The sequence below is a fragment of the Triticum urartu genome, chromosome 2A (genome assembly GCF_056163025.1).
Source record: "Triticum urartu cultivar PI428250 chromosome 2A, HENAU_Tu73, whole genome shotgun sequence".
Classification (NCBI taxonomy): Eukaryota; Viridiplantae; Streptophyta; class Magnoliopsida; order Poales; family Poaceae; genus Triticum; species Triticum urartu.
The window spans coordinates 203,868,009-203,882,902 of NC_141874.1; the positions used below are offsets into that span (position 1 = coordinate 203,868,009).

Consider the following 14,894-nt stretch of genomic DNA (forward strand, 5'->3'; position numbering starts at 1 on the left):
TAGATTTGTGCAAATATTATTCTCTCTATGGCAATATGTGGAAACTTATTTTGCAGAGCCGGACACTATCCTTAGTGTTTACAATCTTTTATGAAGTACTTGGAGGAGGAACCCGCCTTGCAATGCCGAAGACAATCTGCGCGCCGGACTCGTCGTCATTGAAGCCTGGTTCAGGGGCTACTGAGGGAGTCCTGGATTAGGGGGTGTCCGGATGGCCGTACTATACCTTCAGCCGGACTCCCGGACTATGATGATACAAGATTGAAGACTTCGTCCCGTGTCCGGAAGGGACTTTCCTTGGCGTGGAAGGCAAGCTTGGCGATGCGGATATTTAGATCTCCTACCATTATAACCGACTTTGTGTAACCCTAACCCTCTTCGGTGTCTATATAAACCGGAGGGTTTTAGTCCGTAGGACAACATACAACAATCATACCATAGGCTAGCTTCTAGGGTTTAGCCTCCTTGATCTCGTGGTAGATCTACTCTTGTACTACCCATATCTTCAATATTAATCAAGCAGGACGTAGGGTTTTACCTCCATCAAGAGGGCCCGAACCTGGGTAAAACATTGTGTCCCTTATCTCCTGTTACCATCCGCCTAGACGCACAGTTCGGGACCCCCTACCCGAGATCCGCCGGTTTTGACACCGACAATCATATGTCGAGTCGACAAGAACAAACCAGTCGGATCAAAGAAAACACCTTCAAGCATGACGAACAACTTCTTAGCAAGTCTTCCCAGATAACTCTCCAGATTGTTCCTCCTGCGGGCAATACCTTCCATCTTCTCGTTCAGATTTTCCTTGTCCTTCTTCAGGCGAGTCGCTTCCTTATTGGCTTCGTCAAGGGCAGTTTTCAGCTTGGAGTTTTCTTCCTCCAATTTGCCAACTGAAGCCAACTTCTTTCAGCGAGCGTGGTTTTCTCATCAGCTTTTTTCTGCGCGGCCGCGAGATCTTGATCCTTTTTCGCCAGAGCTTGGTTCAGTTTCTCTGAAAGAAATAATGCTTGATTCAGAAAAAGCAGAATGAAATCCGGTTCAGGGATAACTCAGTTGACAGGTCTTCCTTACCAGCGGCGTCATCCTTGGCGTTCTGCAGTTCTGTCTTGGCCAGCTCCAGATCGAGGTTGAGTTGAATTTGCTGCTTCTCCAGGTCAGCAAAATGAGCTCCAAGATCACAAGATTTCTGCAACCAAAGAACAGGTCAGTCGACAGGCGAAAAGATTGGTTATTTTGGAAAGATAAAAGGATAAAGCCAACAAATTCTAAGACTACTGCCGAATCAAACATCCAACAGTAGTCTCGGGGACTACACCCAGTGGGTGCACTTAGCGTGACCCCACTGGTTCAGTTTACACTCGACAAGGCCTGTCCAGCACGAGTGCAAAAAAAAGAGAAAGCAACAAACAGAGTCTTCAGAACATAGTCGACTGCCAGCAGTCGACCACGGTCTCGGGGACTACACCCAGTGGGTGCACTCAGCGTGCCCCCACTGGTTCAAAGTTCCACTCGACATGGCCCGACCAGACCGAGCGAAGAAATTCAAATTCCAAGACTACAATCGACTGCCTGCAGTCCACCATAGTCTCGGGGACTACACCCAGTGGGTGCACTCAGCGTGCCCCCGCTGGTTCAAAAATTCAATCGACGACAATATCGAATTCAGCTCAAAGTACGGATTTGCTCAGTGACAAATCGAAACACCCAGTGGGTGTACAGATGCGAAGCGTAAACAGATGAAAAGATTCTTTGAAAGAAAGTTTTCAGGTACCATATCCTAATAGAACAAGCCAAAAGAGTCGGTAGCCAATCTGCTAACCTGGACGTTGCTCTTGAGAGCGGAGCTGGCATCATAAGCAGCTTGGCTGGCTTCCCGCGCCATCTTCACCTTCTCCATCATAATGCCCGCCTAGCATATAGCCTCTTTGGCAGCACCCACTTGGTCCTCTGGGACGTGATGTGTAGCAAAAAGTGAAGGTGGATCGGCGGGAGCCTGTGCAGCTGACGCGAAAGGCCGAGCACTCGACAACGGTATGGCGAAGGAGATGGAAGTCTGATTAGCGACGCCAGCGTCCTGAACTACCGGTTCCGCCACCGGCGTCGACTGAAGCGTCTTGCCAGCGGACGTTTTCCTGTTTCTTCTCCCCAAGGGCCTCTGTGGCTCGTCCTCGTCGTCGTCGGGGAGGTCAATGGCGTTGAGAGCTGTAAAAAGATCAGTCGCCAAAATTTCATCATCCGTTGGATATATCACAGTTCAATCGACAAAGCGAAGACAAAATCACGAAGATTGTACCCGGATTGGAGGTGACTGCATCTTCCATTTCCTCGTCCTCGTTTTTATAAGCAGAGGTCCTGGAGGTAGCGGCACTGCCAGTTTCAAGATTCATTCGGTCAAACCAAGGGGAAAATAAACAGCACAGAACGTCGAGTAAAAGCGAAAGAAGAACACTCACGTAGAAGCAACATGAACGTCAATTTTGATTCTCGGCGGCGCCTTCCGAGTCTTCTGCACTACAACCTTGGACTGCTTTGGATCCTTTTCAGTTGGTGCCGGAGAGGACGTCCGAGGACGCTTTGACGACTGCCCGGTCTGAACGGTCGCCTTGTCATGGGCGCTCGCCGGGTCGTGAGTAAGTTTGGATGGCCTTTCCCTGCGGGGAGGAGATTCGACCTCTTCTTCATCACTCGGGTTGTCGCTCTCCTCGTCCCCCTCTCCGTCAGAATGCCACTCGCCACTTTCACCTCCGCTTGCCTCCCCCTCTGGGTCCTGCTCCTACTCTCCGTTGGGCATCGAATACATTTCAGTAAGGGCCTAGAAGAAAGCAAGCAAGACAAAGTCAGTCGGTGAAGCATAAACAGTTGCATGTTAAATCAAGATGACACTCGGTAATTCAGAATCGGACCTTGTCTGGTTCATAGGATTGGTCAAGTGGAGGGATTCTCCTGGCTCCTTTGGGGTTATCCTTGTTGCCAGTGATACTCCTCAACCACTTCTCCACCGTATCCTCGTCGACTTCTTCTGAGTGCACCCGAGTGGAATCTTCAATGCCCGAGTACATCCACATCGGATGGTCGCGAGCTTGAAGTGGCTGAATGCGTCGTCTGAGAAAGACTTCCAGGAGATCCATTCCAGTTACACCCTCACGGATGAGATGGACCACTCGCTCAACCAGCACTTTCACCTTCGCTTTCTCCCTGGAGTCACTTTCAAGGCGGAGGGCTTCTCTACGCGAGCCATAGAAAAAGGAGGAAGTCCAGTCGACTGACCTGGAGTCGGCTGGTTTTTGAAGTAAAACCAGGTCGACTGCCACCCTCGTACCGACTCAGGAAGAATTATGGCTGGGAAAGAGCTCTTACCCCTCATCTGAATCCCAAGACCCCCACACATCTGGATCACTTGGGTCCTCTCGTCACTCGGGTTGGCCTTTTTGACCGACTGGGAGCGACACGTGAAAATGTGCTTGAAGAGACACCAGTGTGGTCGACAACCCAAGAAATTTTCGCACAGAGACACGAAAGCAGCAAGATACACGATGGTGTTGGGGGGAAAGTGATGAAGTTGTGCTCCAAAGAAATTCAAGAAAGCTCGGAAAAAAGGATGGGGAGGCAAAGAAAATCCACGGTCGATGTGAGTGGCGAGGAGGACGCACTCACCCTCCCGCGGTCGAGGTTCGGTCTCATCCTCCGGGAGCCGCGCCGATCCGTGAGGAATCAGCCCCTCCTCCGCCAGATCGTCGAGGTCGTCCTGGCGGATCGTCAAACGGATCCAGTCACCCTGGATCCAACCGCGCGGCAAACCAGACCGCGACGAGGATCCGCCCGTGCTGGACTTTTTCCCCTTCGCCTTCGCCGTCGCCTTCTTCGCGCGCTCCAGAGCCACCGTCTTTTCTTTCCCCATCGCCGCGGACGGAGCTCGAACGGAGCGGCGGCGCTGGACCAGGAGCAGGCGCAGTGAGGAAAACTGTGAAGGGAGAAGAAGAATGAGGACGCACTGTTCAAAAACCCCGGTCCGGCGCCTTATATGGGGTTGCTTCCGAGTGACTGACCTGTAGGCCCGGGCGATCTTATCAAATCCAGCAACAGTCGCGCGCGCGATACGTGTCAAAAAAGGCGGCGCGGGAATCGAGGCGGCCTTGCCTTATCCAGCCCGATTACTGCGGCCTCCTCCGCCCTGCGTGCTTCCCGAAATTCGAATCCCGCGAGATCCGCGGGCAGCAGAACAACTTGTCAGACGGAAGATCTCCTCCACATTAGCACTCGGACCTCTTCCAACAAAAGTTGACTCGACAAAACCAGGAATGGATCAGGGCGACTGAAAAAGAAGTTGGTGTCACGACCTCGGTTCGTCGATCCAAAACAAGACACACCCGAAGCACGAAAAATGAGTCGGAAGTATTTTCAACTCCTTCTTCACTCAAATCCCGGTCCATTCGGGGGCTAATGATGAGGACATGTACCTAGGGTAGGGTCACAGGCCTGACATAAGTACCATACCCAAGGACATCACTCTAAAGCCAAAAGCATTCGAGGGGTACCATCATCCACTCGACCAGAAATATTTCCACTTGAAGGAATCAAGGTCACTCGACCGTAACAAGAAACACTCGATGGACAGAAGACCTAAAGTCACTCTATACAGCAACGGTCGGACGTTAACTCCTAGACTTAATAGCCATTTCTAACACCTTATTACGGACGTTACCAGTAACACCCCCCTCTTGATGTACCTTAAATCCCTTGTAACGTGGGCTGGCTGGGGTCCTGACGCACTCTATATAAGCCACTCCCCTCCACATGCATAAGGGTTCGCACCCCCTGTAACACACACGCATATAATCCAATCGACCGTCTCCGGGCACCGAGACGTAGGGCTGTTACTTCCTCCGAGAAGGGCCTGAACTCGTAATACTTGTGCGTACAACTTTTCCATAGCTAGGATCTTGCTTCTACATATCTACCATTTATTCTATTGTCAGACTTAGAACCACGACAGAGGGTGCAGAAGCCGCAAGTGAAACTGTCTCCTGGTGCTGAACCACTGATGCGAATGGCCAAATCGTTGAAGCTCGCGTGCCACTGAAGCGTGAAGGTCTACATGCCAGAGCCAGTTTTAACAGAGGAAACAAGAGGTGGAAAAGGAAGAAATCGCAAAACCAGATAAAGCCCACTCTCCCGCGCCTCCACCACTCGCTCTCCCGGCCTCCTCCAGTCCACCACCACCATGCCCGCCTCCCTCCTCCCCCCGACCTTCCTCCCCCACCACCGCCAGCGCCACCGCCTCCGCCTCCCCCTCCCCGTACCCAGCTGCACCACCTCGTCGGCCTCCGTCTCCGTCTCCGCCGCCGGCCCCGCCAGCCGCTACGACTTCGAGCCGCTGCTCGCCTACCTCTCCGACCCCTCCACGGTCGCCTCGCTCACCTCGCCGTCCCCTCCGCCCACCGTGCCGGCCCCCGAGCGCCGACTCGCCGCGTCCTACTCCGCCGTGCCGTCGCACGAGTGGCACGCTCTGCTGCGGGGCCTCGCCGCCAGCGACGCGTCCCTGCCGCTCGCCTTCGCGCTGCTCCCCTTCCTCCAGCGCCACCGCCTCTGCTTCCCGCTCGACCTGCTCCTCTCCTCGCTCATCCACTCGCTCTCCGTCTCCGGCCGCCTGCTCCCTCACTCGCTGCTGCTCTCCTTCCCGCCCTCCCTCTCCGACCCGCCCTCCCCGCTGCTGCTCAACTCCCTCCTCGCCGCCTCCGCCGCCGCCTCCCGCCCCGCCATCGCGCTGCGCCTCCTCGCGCTCATCCGCGAGCACAACTTCCTCCCGGACCTCGCCTCCTACTCGCACCTCCTCGCCTCGCTGCTCAACACGCGGGACCCGCCCGACGCCGCCATCCTCGAGCGCCTCCTCGGTGACCTCAGGGAGTCGCGCCTCGAGCCGGACGCGCCGCTCTTCTCCGACCTCATCTCCGCCTTCGCGCGGGCCGCGCTCCCGGACGCAGCGCTCGAGCTCCTCGCCTCCGCGCAGGCCATCGGGCTCACGCCACGCTCCAATGCCGTCACCGCGCTCATCTCCGCGCTCGGCATCGCCGGTCGCGTGCCCGAGGCTGAAGCGCTATTCTTGGAATTCTTCCTTGCCGGGGAAATCAAACCGAGGACACGCGCGTACAACGCGCTGCTCAAAGGGTATGTCAAAATTGGGTCGCTCAAGAACGCTGAGCACGTGCTCGATGAAATGTCAGAGTGCGGGGTTGCGCCCGATGAGGCCACTTACAGCTTGCTCGTGGACGCGTACACGAGGGCTGGAAGATGGGAGAGTGCAAGGATACTGCTCAAGGAGATGGAAGCTGACGGAGTTAAACCGAGCTCGTATGTGTTCAGCCGGATCCTTGCGGGGTTCCGTGACAGGGGGGATTGGCAGAAGGCATTTGCGGTGCTACGTGAGATGCATGCAAGCGGTGTGCAGCCGGATCGGCATTTCTACAATGTCATGATAGATACATTTGGGAAGTACAATTGCCTTGGACACGCCATGGATGTGTTTAACCGGATGCGAGGAGAAGGGATTGAACCGGATGTTGTCACATGGAACACACTTATTGATGCGCATTGTAAGGGAGGGCGGCATGATCGCGCCATGGAGCTGTTTAAGGAGATGCGTGAAAGTAACTGCCCACCAGGCACGACCACATATAACATCATGATCAATTTGCTTGGTGAACAAGAGCGATGGGTGGGGGTGGAAACAATGATGTCAGAGATGAAGGAACAGGGCTTGGTTCCCAACATTATCACCTACACTACACTTGTGGATGTGTATGGGAGGTCTGGTAGGTACAAGGAGGCAATTGATTGCATTGAGGCGATGAAAGCTGACGGACTGAAGCCATCGCCCACCATGTACCATGCCCTTGTCAATGCATATGCGCAAAGGGTATGGAACGTTTTTAGTGTGGATTTTTTGTTATGGCTTATGATTGACCATGAATGTTCCTTGCCAATTTGCTTAGTTCCCTAGCTAACCATCTCTGATAACGTTGATGCAAAACTGTCGCTGATTGTACACTTAACAATATTGTTTCATACTAGCCAGCACTTTTCTACTAACAAGAATCTGCATAATCTAATGATGCATTTGAATCTGTAGTTCTATATGTTCTGGATCTTTTGTTTTCATTTGCCTGACTTGTTAGTGGTATACAATATGATAAGATTGTTGCAGTGGCAATACACATGTGTCATTCAACTTAACATTCTATTTCTCATAATTCATGGATGGACCATTTCCAGGGTTTAGCAGACCATGCGTTAAATGTAGTCAAGGCCATGAGAGCGGATGGACTCGAGGCTAGCACGGTAGTGCTCAACTCATTGATTAACGCCTTTGGTGAGGATAGAAGGGTTGTTGAAGCATTCTCCGTGCTTCAATTCATGAAGGAAAATGTAAGTGATGTTTTGCGCTCATTTTGTTATCTTGAGCTGCATCATATTACTTCTCTTAAACCGCTGGTCATCTATGCAATTGAATCTCATGAAAAGACTTCTTTATTTTGCCCATCAAATTTCAGGATTTTAAGCCTGACGTTATTACATACACAACACTAATGAAAGCTCTAATCCGTGTAGAGCAGTTCGACAAGGTAAGCACAAACTCCTTCAAAATGTTCTTTACTGCAATGCTGGTATAGATAGCTTTGATCGAAATGTTATCTGCTCATTATGCTGGCAATGCTGCGCTACTTACAATTGTTCTAACAAATTGTGTGTGATATGCTATTCTAACCTTCTCTTCTTAGATAAGTAGACCAGCATCATGGTTAATAAACTAGTTTATTTGATATTACCTGCAAGCCCTGGCAGTGGAAACCCATGATCTGAAGTTGTGGACCTTGTGGTTTGTTAATAATGTAACAGGTTCCGGTCATCTACGAAGAAATGATTACATCAGGATGTGCCCCTGACCGCAAAGCTAGAGCAATGCTGCGTTCAGCTTTAAGATATATGAAACACACAAGGGTTGCATAGGCAATTTAGATACAAGTCACTAATCACTGATGGAAGCACAATGTCTCTGTTGATCTTGTTAAACTCGCAATGGAAGGTTGGTACTGAATTCCAGCATTTACCATTTTGCCTTATGTTGTAGATGATTTGCAGTTAATACCAAATCTTACTTTTGCTGACATTTCAATTGTTATATCTTCATCAGGTGAAGCTCCATCTGCCTGACAGATAGACTCTGCTTTTTAAGCTGCGATATATATACAGTTGTCTTCGTAATCGTTTAGGAGAAGAAAGGCACATCTTGGTCAGCCGCCGGAAGGAAGGCTATGTACCAAAAGGAGAGGGGGACTTGAATACTTGATATAGGAAGCAGATACATAAAATCTCTGTCGGGACCTCAGACATTCATATTGAAATTTTTGGAACCAATATTGGCCCATAACTCTGATAGCAGTACAGTGCCGAGAGATGAATTGTAACGTGGAATTACATTTCCAGGCCAATTTCAAATTGTATTCAGATGTACATTTTTGTAGAGTTTGTGTAGGGCAATATTAAAAGATGAAAGGATGCCAGTTTCAGTGTGTCAAATTTACATACTACTCCCTCCGTTCCTAAATATTTGCCTTTTTAGAGATTTCAAATGGACTACCACATATGGATGTATATAGACATACTTTAGAGTGTAGATTCACTCATTTTGCTCTGTATGCAGTCACTTGTTGAAATATCTAGATTGGTGGGTTTCTTTTTCTTTTTTCTCTGCATGTACTTGCTCTATGCAATGTCGCTGTATTTGCTCTATGCAATTCAGGGCATGCGTTAGCGTGTGACCGGGGCACACACAGTTGTATGCACCCGCTTGGTGTTGACAATGTTACATACAGCAGTGACATTGAATTAGGAAGCTTGGCAGAATCCAAAACACGCGACTTCAGTACTTGCATAGATAGAAGTAGGACAGTTAAACATCAGGCATTGCAGTAGCAAATATCTTGGACAAAGCTAGTTTAATACTACAAGACTACTGATAAATCTGCCATAACTACTAAGCTTCAATTCCTGCCAATTTCCAACATCAACCAATCCTTCCTCATATCCATGGGAAGTGCCACAAGGGATTCAAACTTGCGGTCGCTGCTAGTGAGAATACAGTAGGCCCTCAGCAGATCACCCCGTCCTAAGTTTGGTATCTCTTGAAGTGCCGCAAAGATTTCCTTCGGAGATGCATTCGCTGGTTCCTCTCGAGGTTCATTTGGCTCCGTAGTATCTGAAATGAATTCTTGATATTCCCAGACATGCAAAAGAGTGCATCATCTGTTCTGAACCTCTTCCTCCTCGTGCTCTGTAGAGTGGGTTGCATTGATGTCGGCGTTCCACCCTGGTCTTGACTGCTAGGTTCAGATGCTGAAGGTGAATTTTGAATAAGCTCCCGGACATCTTCAGCACCCTTCAATGCCATTTCTTGGGCATTCTCAGCGCCTGCACTCTCATCTTCGCTTGTAGCATAATCTCTGGAGAATATTAGACTTATCGCATCCCAATTCTTGATAACTTTGTTTTTGTAGCACGCAGCTGCTTTGTTTTTCTGTAAAATAATCACCAAAAGTGAACCATATATAAGCTAGAATCGTCGTATCCCGGTAAGAAACAATACGAACGAATTTGTATACCCCACCTGAATGTACGTTTTCCAAGCATCCTCATTGTGAATCACGATCATTTTCTTGTTTCGATCCCATCCAAACTCAGAACGGGCGAGCAACTTGCTGATGGTACTGCAATGCTTGTCAAAGGTCTTGCATCTCGACAGCACGTGATCCCTTGTGATCTCCACATTGCACTTCTCACGCACATTTTTCACCGCCGCCGAGTATGCATGTGGCTTCCATCCATTCGCTGTATGATTGCCATTGTTGTGATGCTCGACAAGAACATCAAGGAGAGCCTGGTCCATTTTGTCTGTCCAAGTAAGGTAACCCCTGTGTTTCCTCTTCCCGTTGCTTGAATCCATCTGACCACAAGATCACACTTGCTAGATTCAGGAAACGCAAGGAGAAGTGTCAACCATGGACAGAGATTGGCTATAAGCTTTGGAGATACTCAAGATGAAAACAGAATTGATAAACATAGGTCACAAATCACTGTCTCATTACGTCTTTCTTCAACATTGAATCTTGGCAATGTTGGACTGATTTTGTGTTAAGCTACTAAGCTAGCAAAATGAGATCTGCAGCATAGAGCATACCTGATGACTCGCACCTTCCACGGTGTTGCTGTTTGGCTTCTTGATTTGTCCCTAGTGGCGTGCGCCAGTTACCCTGCGCAAAGGAGCACCTCAATCATTCTGAGAAATTCAACACCGGAGACAAAGCAGCCAGCATCGAGCAAGGCGAAGTAGATCCGCATCCTGGGGCCACCGGAGGTAAGCACAGTGGCTGTGGGCTGCGGTGGACGGCGGTGGTGGAGGAGGGTCGGGGTACAGTTAGGACAGCAGCCGTAGGCATGGTTTGGAGGGTGGCTGGTGAGCGGTTTGCCCGTTGCCGGAGACGAGGGAGGAAGGAGGGTACCTGGACTGGAGCCGCCGCCGCCGCCGAGCGTCCGAGAGACGGAGAAAGAGGAGGGATTCAATTCTCAGGATTCCAGGGGTTTGGGCTCGGAATTATCTAGTTCTTTTTTACGTGGTCGATTAATTCTCACAGAATTGGGGGCGGAACTGGCAACTCTAATACCACATCCCGAAATGTCATTACGAATTACAAGGCATCTCCAATTCCTGTGAAAAAACTGACCCCTCCCTTCCATGCCCGCATCCCCAGTGCGCCCACAAAGAAAGGTAATGCTGCCCACCGGCATCGAGTCGTGATGGAGGTTCTCATTGCCGACGTGTCTGCCCCATCTTCTGTCTTCGTGAGATCTTGGCTTTCAGAATTGAAAACTCACTCGTGAAAATATCTTGGCTTCTAAAATTCCAAATTGATGTCGTAGTGGCAATGAGAGTGCATGATTTATGAATCAAGTCTCATTTGGCCGCTTTTTGCTGAACTATTGACTTTGAATTTTAATAGAAAAGTTGACATATTCCAATATTGTTGAAATGTATGCATTCGAAACATTAATATTTTGTTCTTGAAGTGAAATTCAAATGAGAGCCATATATGCAAAAAAAAAGAGGAACAATAACAATTTTTTATTGGGATTTAAGTTTTGGGGATGGTTGAGAAGCCACCCTTGCAATATCCATGTTGTTTGGGGATTTTGGTTTTGGGAATGGGTTTTTCGCATGAAATTTTGTAGATGGATTAGACTGCGCTAACTATGTTGGTTAGGATGGCAATCGGGCGGGTTTGGATGGGTAGAGCTCCACCCGATCCATGCTCATTTCCATATAATCCTATTGACCGTGCCCATACCTGTTTGACATCCAGCTATCCATGTAAATCCAAGGAGCAGTAGAAACAGTAGCTACAAGACACTAAAAATGGTAGCTACAAATGCAAACGAGAGTTCCAACTTAGTGATATGCTCGACGACAATGGTGTCAGAAAAGAGCATGATTACCCTTAAGTGCAAGGACAAATTGTAGCACTTATGGATCTGAAAGTAATGAGTATCGAACCCCAATGGAGCAAGTAAGCAGACTTCGTATTCTCTCGAGCTATATATGCCTATGATACAAATTTCTATACACTTTTAGCATGTACTTTACTAAGATTCTTTTTAATTAGAGCATGAGTTATGGAGGCAACACCTTGGTGTTGCCCCATGCCCCCCCATGAGTGCATGATACGGTGAGGCGTTGGCTTCATCTAGCACCTGCCCAACCCACTGGTCCCAAGCTATCATCTTTGGTGGGTTCCATTTTCATCTCTCTCTTCGATTTCTTACTCATTTGTTTCCAAGATTAGAAGAGGAGAAGCAAGACATCTCTCTCCATGTTGCTTTTTCCATCTCTTTTCTGCTTTTCTAGACGAGGAGGTTGGCTCATATGCAGGATGTAGCTTTGGTCTGCAAGCAGCATGTTGTGCTGATTTGGGACCATTCGAACCTAGGTGGCAGCTGGGGCATCCGCCCGCGTGTAGCGTAGTAGATGCGCTTAGATGGAAGTAAATGATAAGTTGGGTACTAACAGTAAAGCGTGCAAGTAAATTAAAGAAGGAATGATGCAGGTAATAATGATTGCAAGTGAATAAAGAAAACAAGAGGGGCAGTGGTAAATAAGGTGGTAGCATTTTCCCTACGCAATTGTCTTTGACAACATGACCAATACACATACTGTTACAAATTGATATGTGGGAGAGGCACATACTCAACACTTTGCAGAACCATTTACTCACACGCCACTTATGGTTGAATCTTCATGGGGCAACCCACCTGGCAATTGAAAGTTACCAAGGTAAATCCAACCATAGCTTTAGGTTCTTTAGGTCCTCTCTATACCACATAGTACAGTTTCAATGTTTGTATAGTGGTTTCTTGTCACTCTGACCTCCCCTCCCACCTTCATCATACATATTGCTTAATCTAGAGTGTTGATATAATGTACATATGCACCCACCCAGTAGCACAAGCAATAGCACCATATCAACACATATGATTCAAACCAATCGTATAGATCATTGATGCCACAAGGACAAGGAAAATTATCCAAACTGTAAAAAATGATAGACACAACACGAAAAATCATAGGGTAATGTTCCATTAATTGGCATGTCCTAGTAGGATACTACAAATTCATAAAGAGGAATACACCATTGGGCAAAAGAAAGAAGATGGTAGTGGAGATGTGAAAGTGCGTTATATCGACTAGAGGAGGGGTGAATAGGCGATTTTTATGAATTCTTCACTGAGGAATTTCAGGGTGAGGAAATTCCTAAGCGAAGAACTACTTGCAGCGGAATAAGTACTTAGATGTAAACATAATAGAACATAAGCATGGTCATCATGATGAAATGAAGACAAGCTCAGAGTACAGAAAGCGTAAACACAGGATAACACAGGATGAAGACAAACAGACTGAAGAAATTAAACTGAGGAAATTGAGAAAGTCTTCAATCAAAATCTTCAAACAGATATGAACAAGCACACAGCACAGTAAATGAGGAAATGAAAGAGTTGAGGAAATAGAACTAGTAAGCTCGGTGAAGACAATGATTTGGTAGACCAGTTCCAACTGCTGTGACAGTTGTACGTCTGGTTGGAGCGGCTAGGTATTTAAACCTAAGGACACACAGTCCTCACTGTATTCTCCTTGAGATAAGGTCACATAGACCTCGCCCAATCACTCGTGGTAAGTCTTCAGGTGACTTCCAAACCTTCACAAACTCGGTCACTCGGCGATCCACAATTTCCTCTTGGATGCTCTAGACCATGATGCCTAACCATCTGGAAGAAGCGCGGTCTTCAAAAGTAACAAGCGTCGGATCTACGCAAGATCAATCTCTTCAGTGATGCTCAATCACTTTGGGTTTGTAGGTGTTTGGGTTGGGTTTCCTCACTTGATGATTTTCACTCAAAGTCCTCGGAGGATGGGATGCTCTCAAATGACAAGTGTCAGTTTCTCTCGGAGCAGCCAACCAGCTAGTGGTTGTAGGGGGCGGCTATTTATAGCCTAGGGAGCAGCCCGACATGATAAGACATAAATGCCCTTTAATGATATGACCGTTAGGTGGGTAGATATTTTGGGACAGCTGGCGCGTAGCACAGCAACAGTCGGAATTTTGAGTATCAAATTCCTCAGGGCTATCATGTTCCTCATTGTGTAGGCAATCTGCACTGGCGAATTCCTAACTCCTCAGTCAGAACAAATTCCTCAGAAACCAGAAGAACTTTGTCTCTGTCACTGAAGAAATTGAGTGAGCTGTATGAGATTTCCAATGGCTTCACTTGAAGGGATTGGTAGGTGTGGGATTTTGAGTTGAGCATCACGTGGAAATTTTTCCTTAGTATTTTCTCGACCCCCTTTAACAGTACGGTGTTTTCTATGACTCAAGAAAGAGAAAATGAAACTACGAAAACATAAGTCTTCACGCTTCATGTTCCTCGAATGAATACCAAGTCTTCAAGGTCACACCAATTTCTTCACTTTCAAAGTCTTCAGAAATCCAAAGTCTTCAGTCGAAGACATTCATTTTTAGGGGTCGACTTTCTCTGTAAATATCAAAATCCTCATAGACTTATAGACCTGTGTACACTCATAAACACATTGGTCCCTTAACCTATAAGTCTTCAATACACCAAAATCACTAAGGGGCACTAGATGCACTTACAATCTCCCCCTTTTTGGTGATTGATGACAATATAGGTTAACTTTTCAACGGGGATAAACATATGAAGTGTAAGTACTGATATTGAGGAATTTGATTGCAAGATATAGAAGAACTCCCCCTGAAGATGTGCATAGTGAGGAATTTGCTTTTGAAACAATGCACACCTGAAGAGTAGAATCATGGAGATCTCCTCCTATATCTTGTAATTCATACATGATTTAACATATAATATGAAGAATTTGAAATGCATGATGAAATATGGTGACTGATGTAATTCAGCATGCGTGCATTAACATGAATGAGGAATAAGCATGCAGAAAATCTCAGCAAAAGTATTAGACCACCATAGAGTTTAAGTTTACAACTCGATCGAATAAAGTCTCAGAAGAACGAGAGTTGTAACTTAGCAAAAAAAACGCCCATATAAGTAGACCCGCTTGAAGACTAACTCAAATTTCTCCCCCTTTGTCATCGAATGACCAAAAGGATCGAAAAATGAGGACTAACGCCCCTGAAGAATATCAAGTTGATGGAGGAGCGCCAGCGTTGTTGGGGTCGTTTGTTATTGTAGGGCCTGCCGCAGTGCCGTCCATGTCTTCATGCTCATCGGTTTCGCGTGATGAAGAATATGAGCTGGCCAC

The 14,894-nt window shown here is 47.8% G+C and overlaps 1 protein-coding gene and 2 long non-coding RNA genes across 4 annotated transcripts; 1 reads left to right on the forward strand and 2 right to left on the reverse strand.

Annotated features, from left to right (window-relative positions):
• Window positions 1–1,072: 1,072 nt before the first annotated feature.
• Window positions 1,073–2,375, reverse strand: LOC147984549 (uncharacterized). The gene is made up of 3 exons (XR_015616108.1): window positions 2,295–2,375; window positions 1,821–2,203; window positions 1,073–1,187 (listed from the first exon to the last, which is right to left on the reverse strand). It is a non-coding gene; the product is annotated as an uncharacterized LOC147984549 (long non-coding RNA).
• Window positions 2,376–5,207: 2,832 nt separating this feature from the next.
• LOC125536754 (Pentatricopeptide repeat (PPR-like) superfamily protein) lies at window positions 5,208–8,579 on the forward strand. Its single transcript, XM_048700005.2, has 5 exons — window positions 5,208–6,914; window positions 7,271–7,423; window positions 7,549–7,620; window positions 7,895–8,081; window positions 8,190–8,579. The coding sequence occupies exons 1-4, from the start codon at window positions 5,223–5,225 to the stop codon at window positions 8,003–8,005; spliced, it is 2,028 nt and encodes a 675-aa protein (XP_048555962.1). The 5' UTR covers window positions 5,208–5,222; the 3' UTR covers window positions 8,006–8,081; window positions 8,190–8,579.
• A 305-nt stretch (window positions 8,580–8,884) lies between these two features.
• LOC125536755 (uncharacterized) lies at window positions 8,885–10,820 on the reverse strand. Of its 2 annotated transcripts, none has more exons than XR_015616109.1 (4): window positions 10,555–10,820; window positions 10,233–10,305; window positions 9,663–10,019; window positions 8,885–9,572 (listed from the first exon to the last, which is right to left on the reverse strand). It is a non-coding gene; the product is annotated as an uncharacterized LOC125536755 (long non-coding RNA). The 2 variants fall into 2 exon arrangements; XR_015616110.1 differs by having other exon boundaries at window positions 9,663–9,998; window positions 10,555–10,819.
• Between the last annotated feature and the right edge of the window lie 4,074 nt (window positions 10,821–14,894).

Coding starts and splice junctions, on each gene's coding strand:
- LOC125536754 (XM_048700005.2), top strand. CDS start 5,223: ATGCCCGCCTCCCTCCTCCCCCCGACCTTCCTCCCCCACCACCGCCAG. Junction 6,915..7,270: donor TCAATGCATATGCGCAAAGG/GTATGGAACGTT, acceptor GACCATTTCCAG/GGTTTAGCAGACCATGCGTT. Junction 7,621..7,894: donor GTGTAGAGCAGTTCGACAAG/GTAAGCACAAAC, acceptor ATAATGTAACAG/GTTCCGGTCATCTACGAAGA.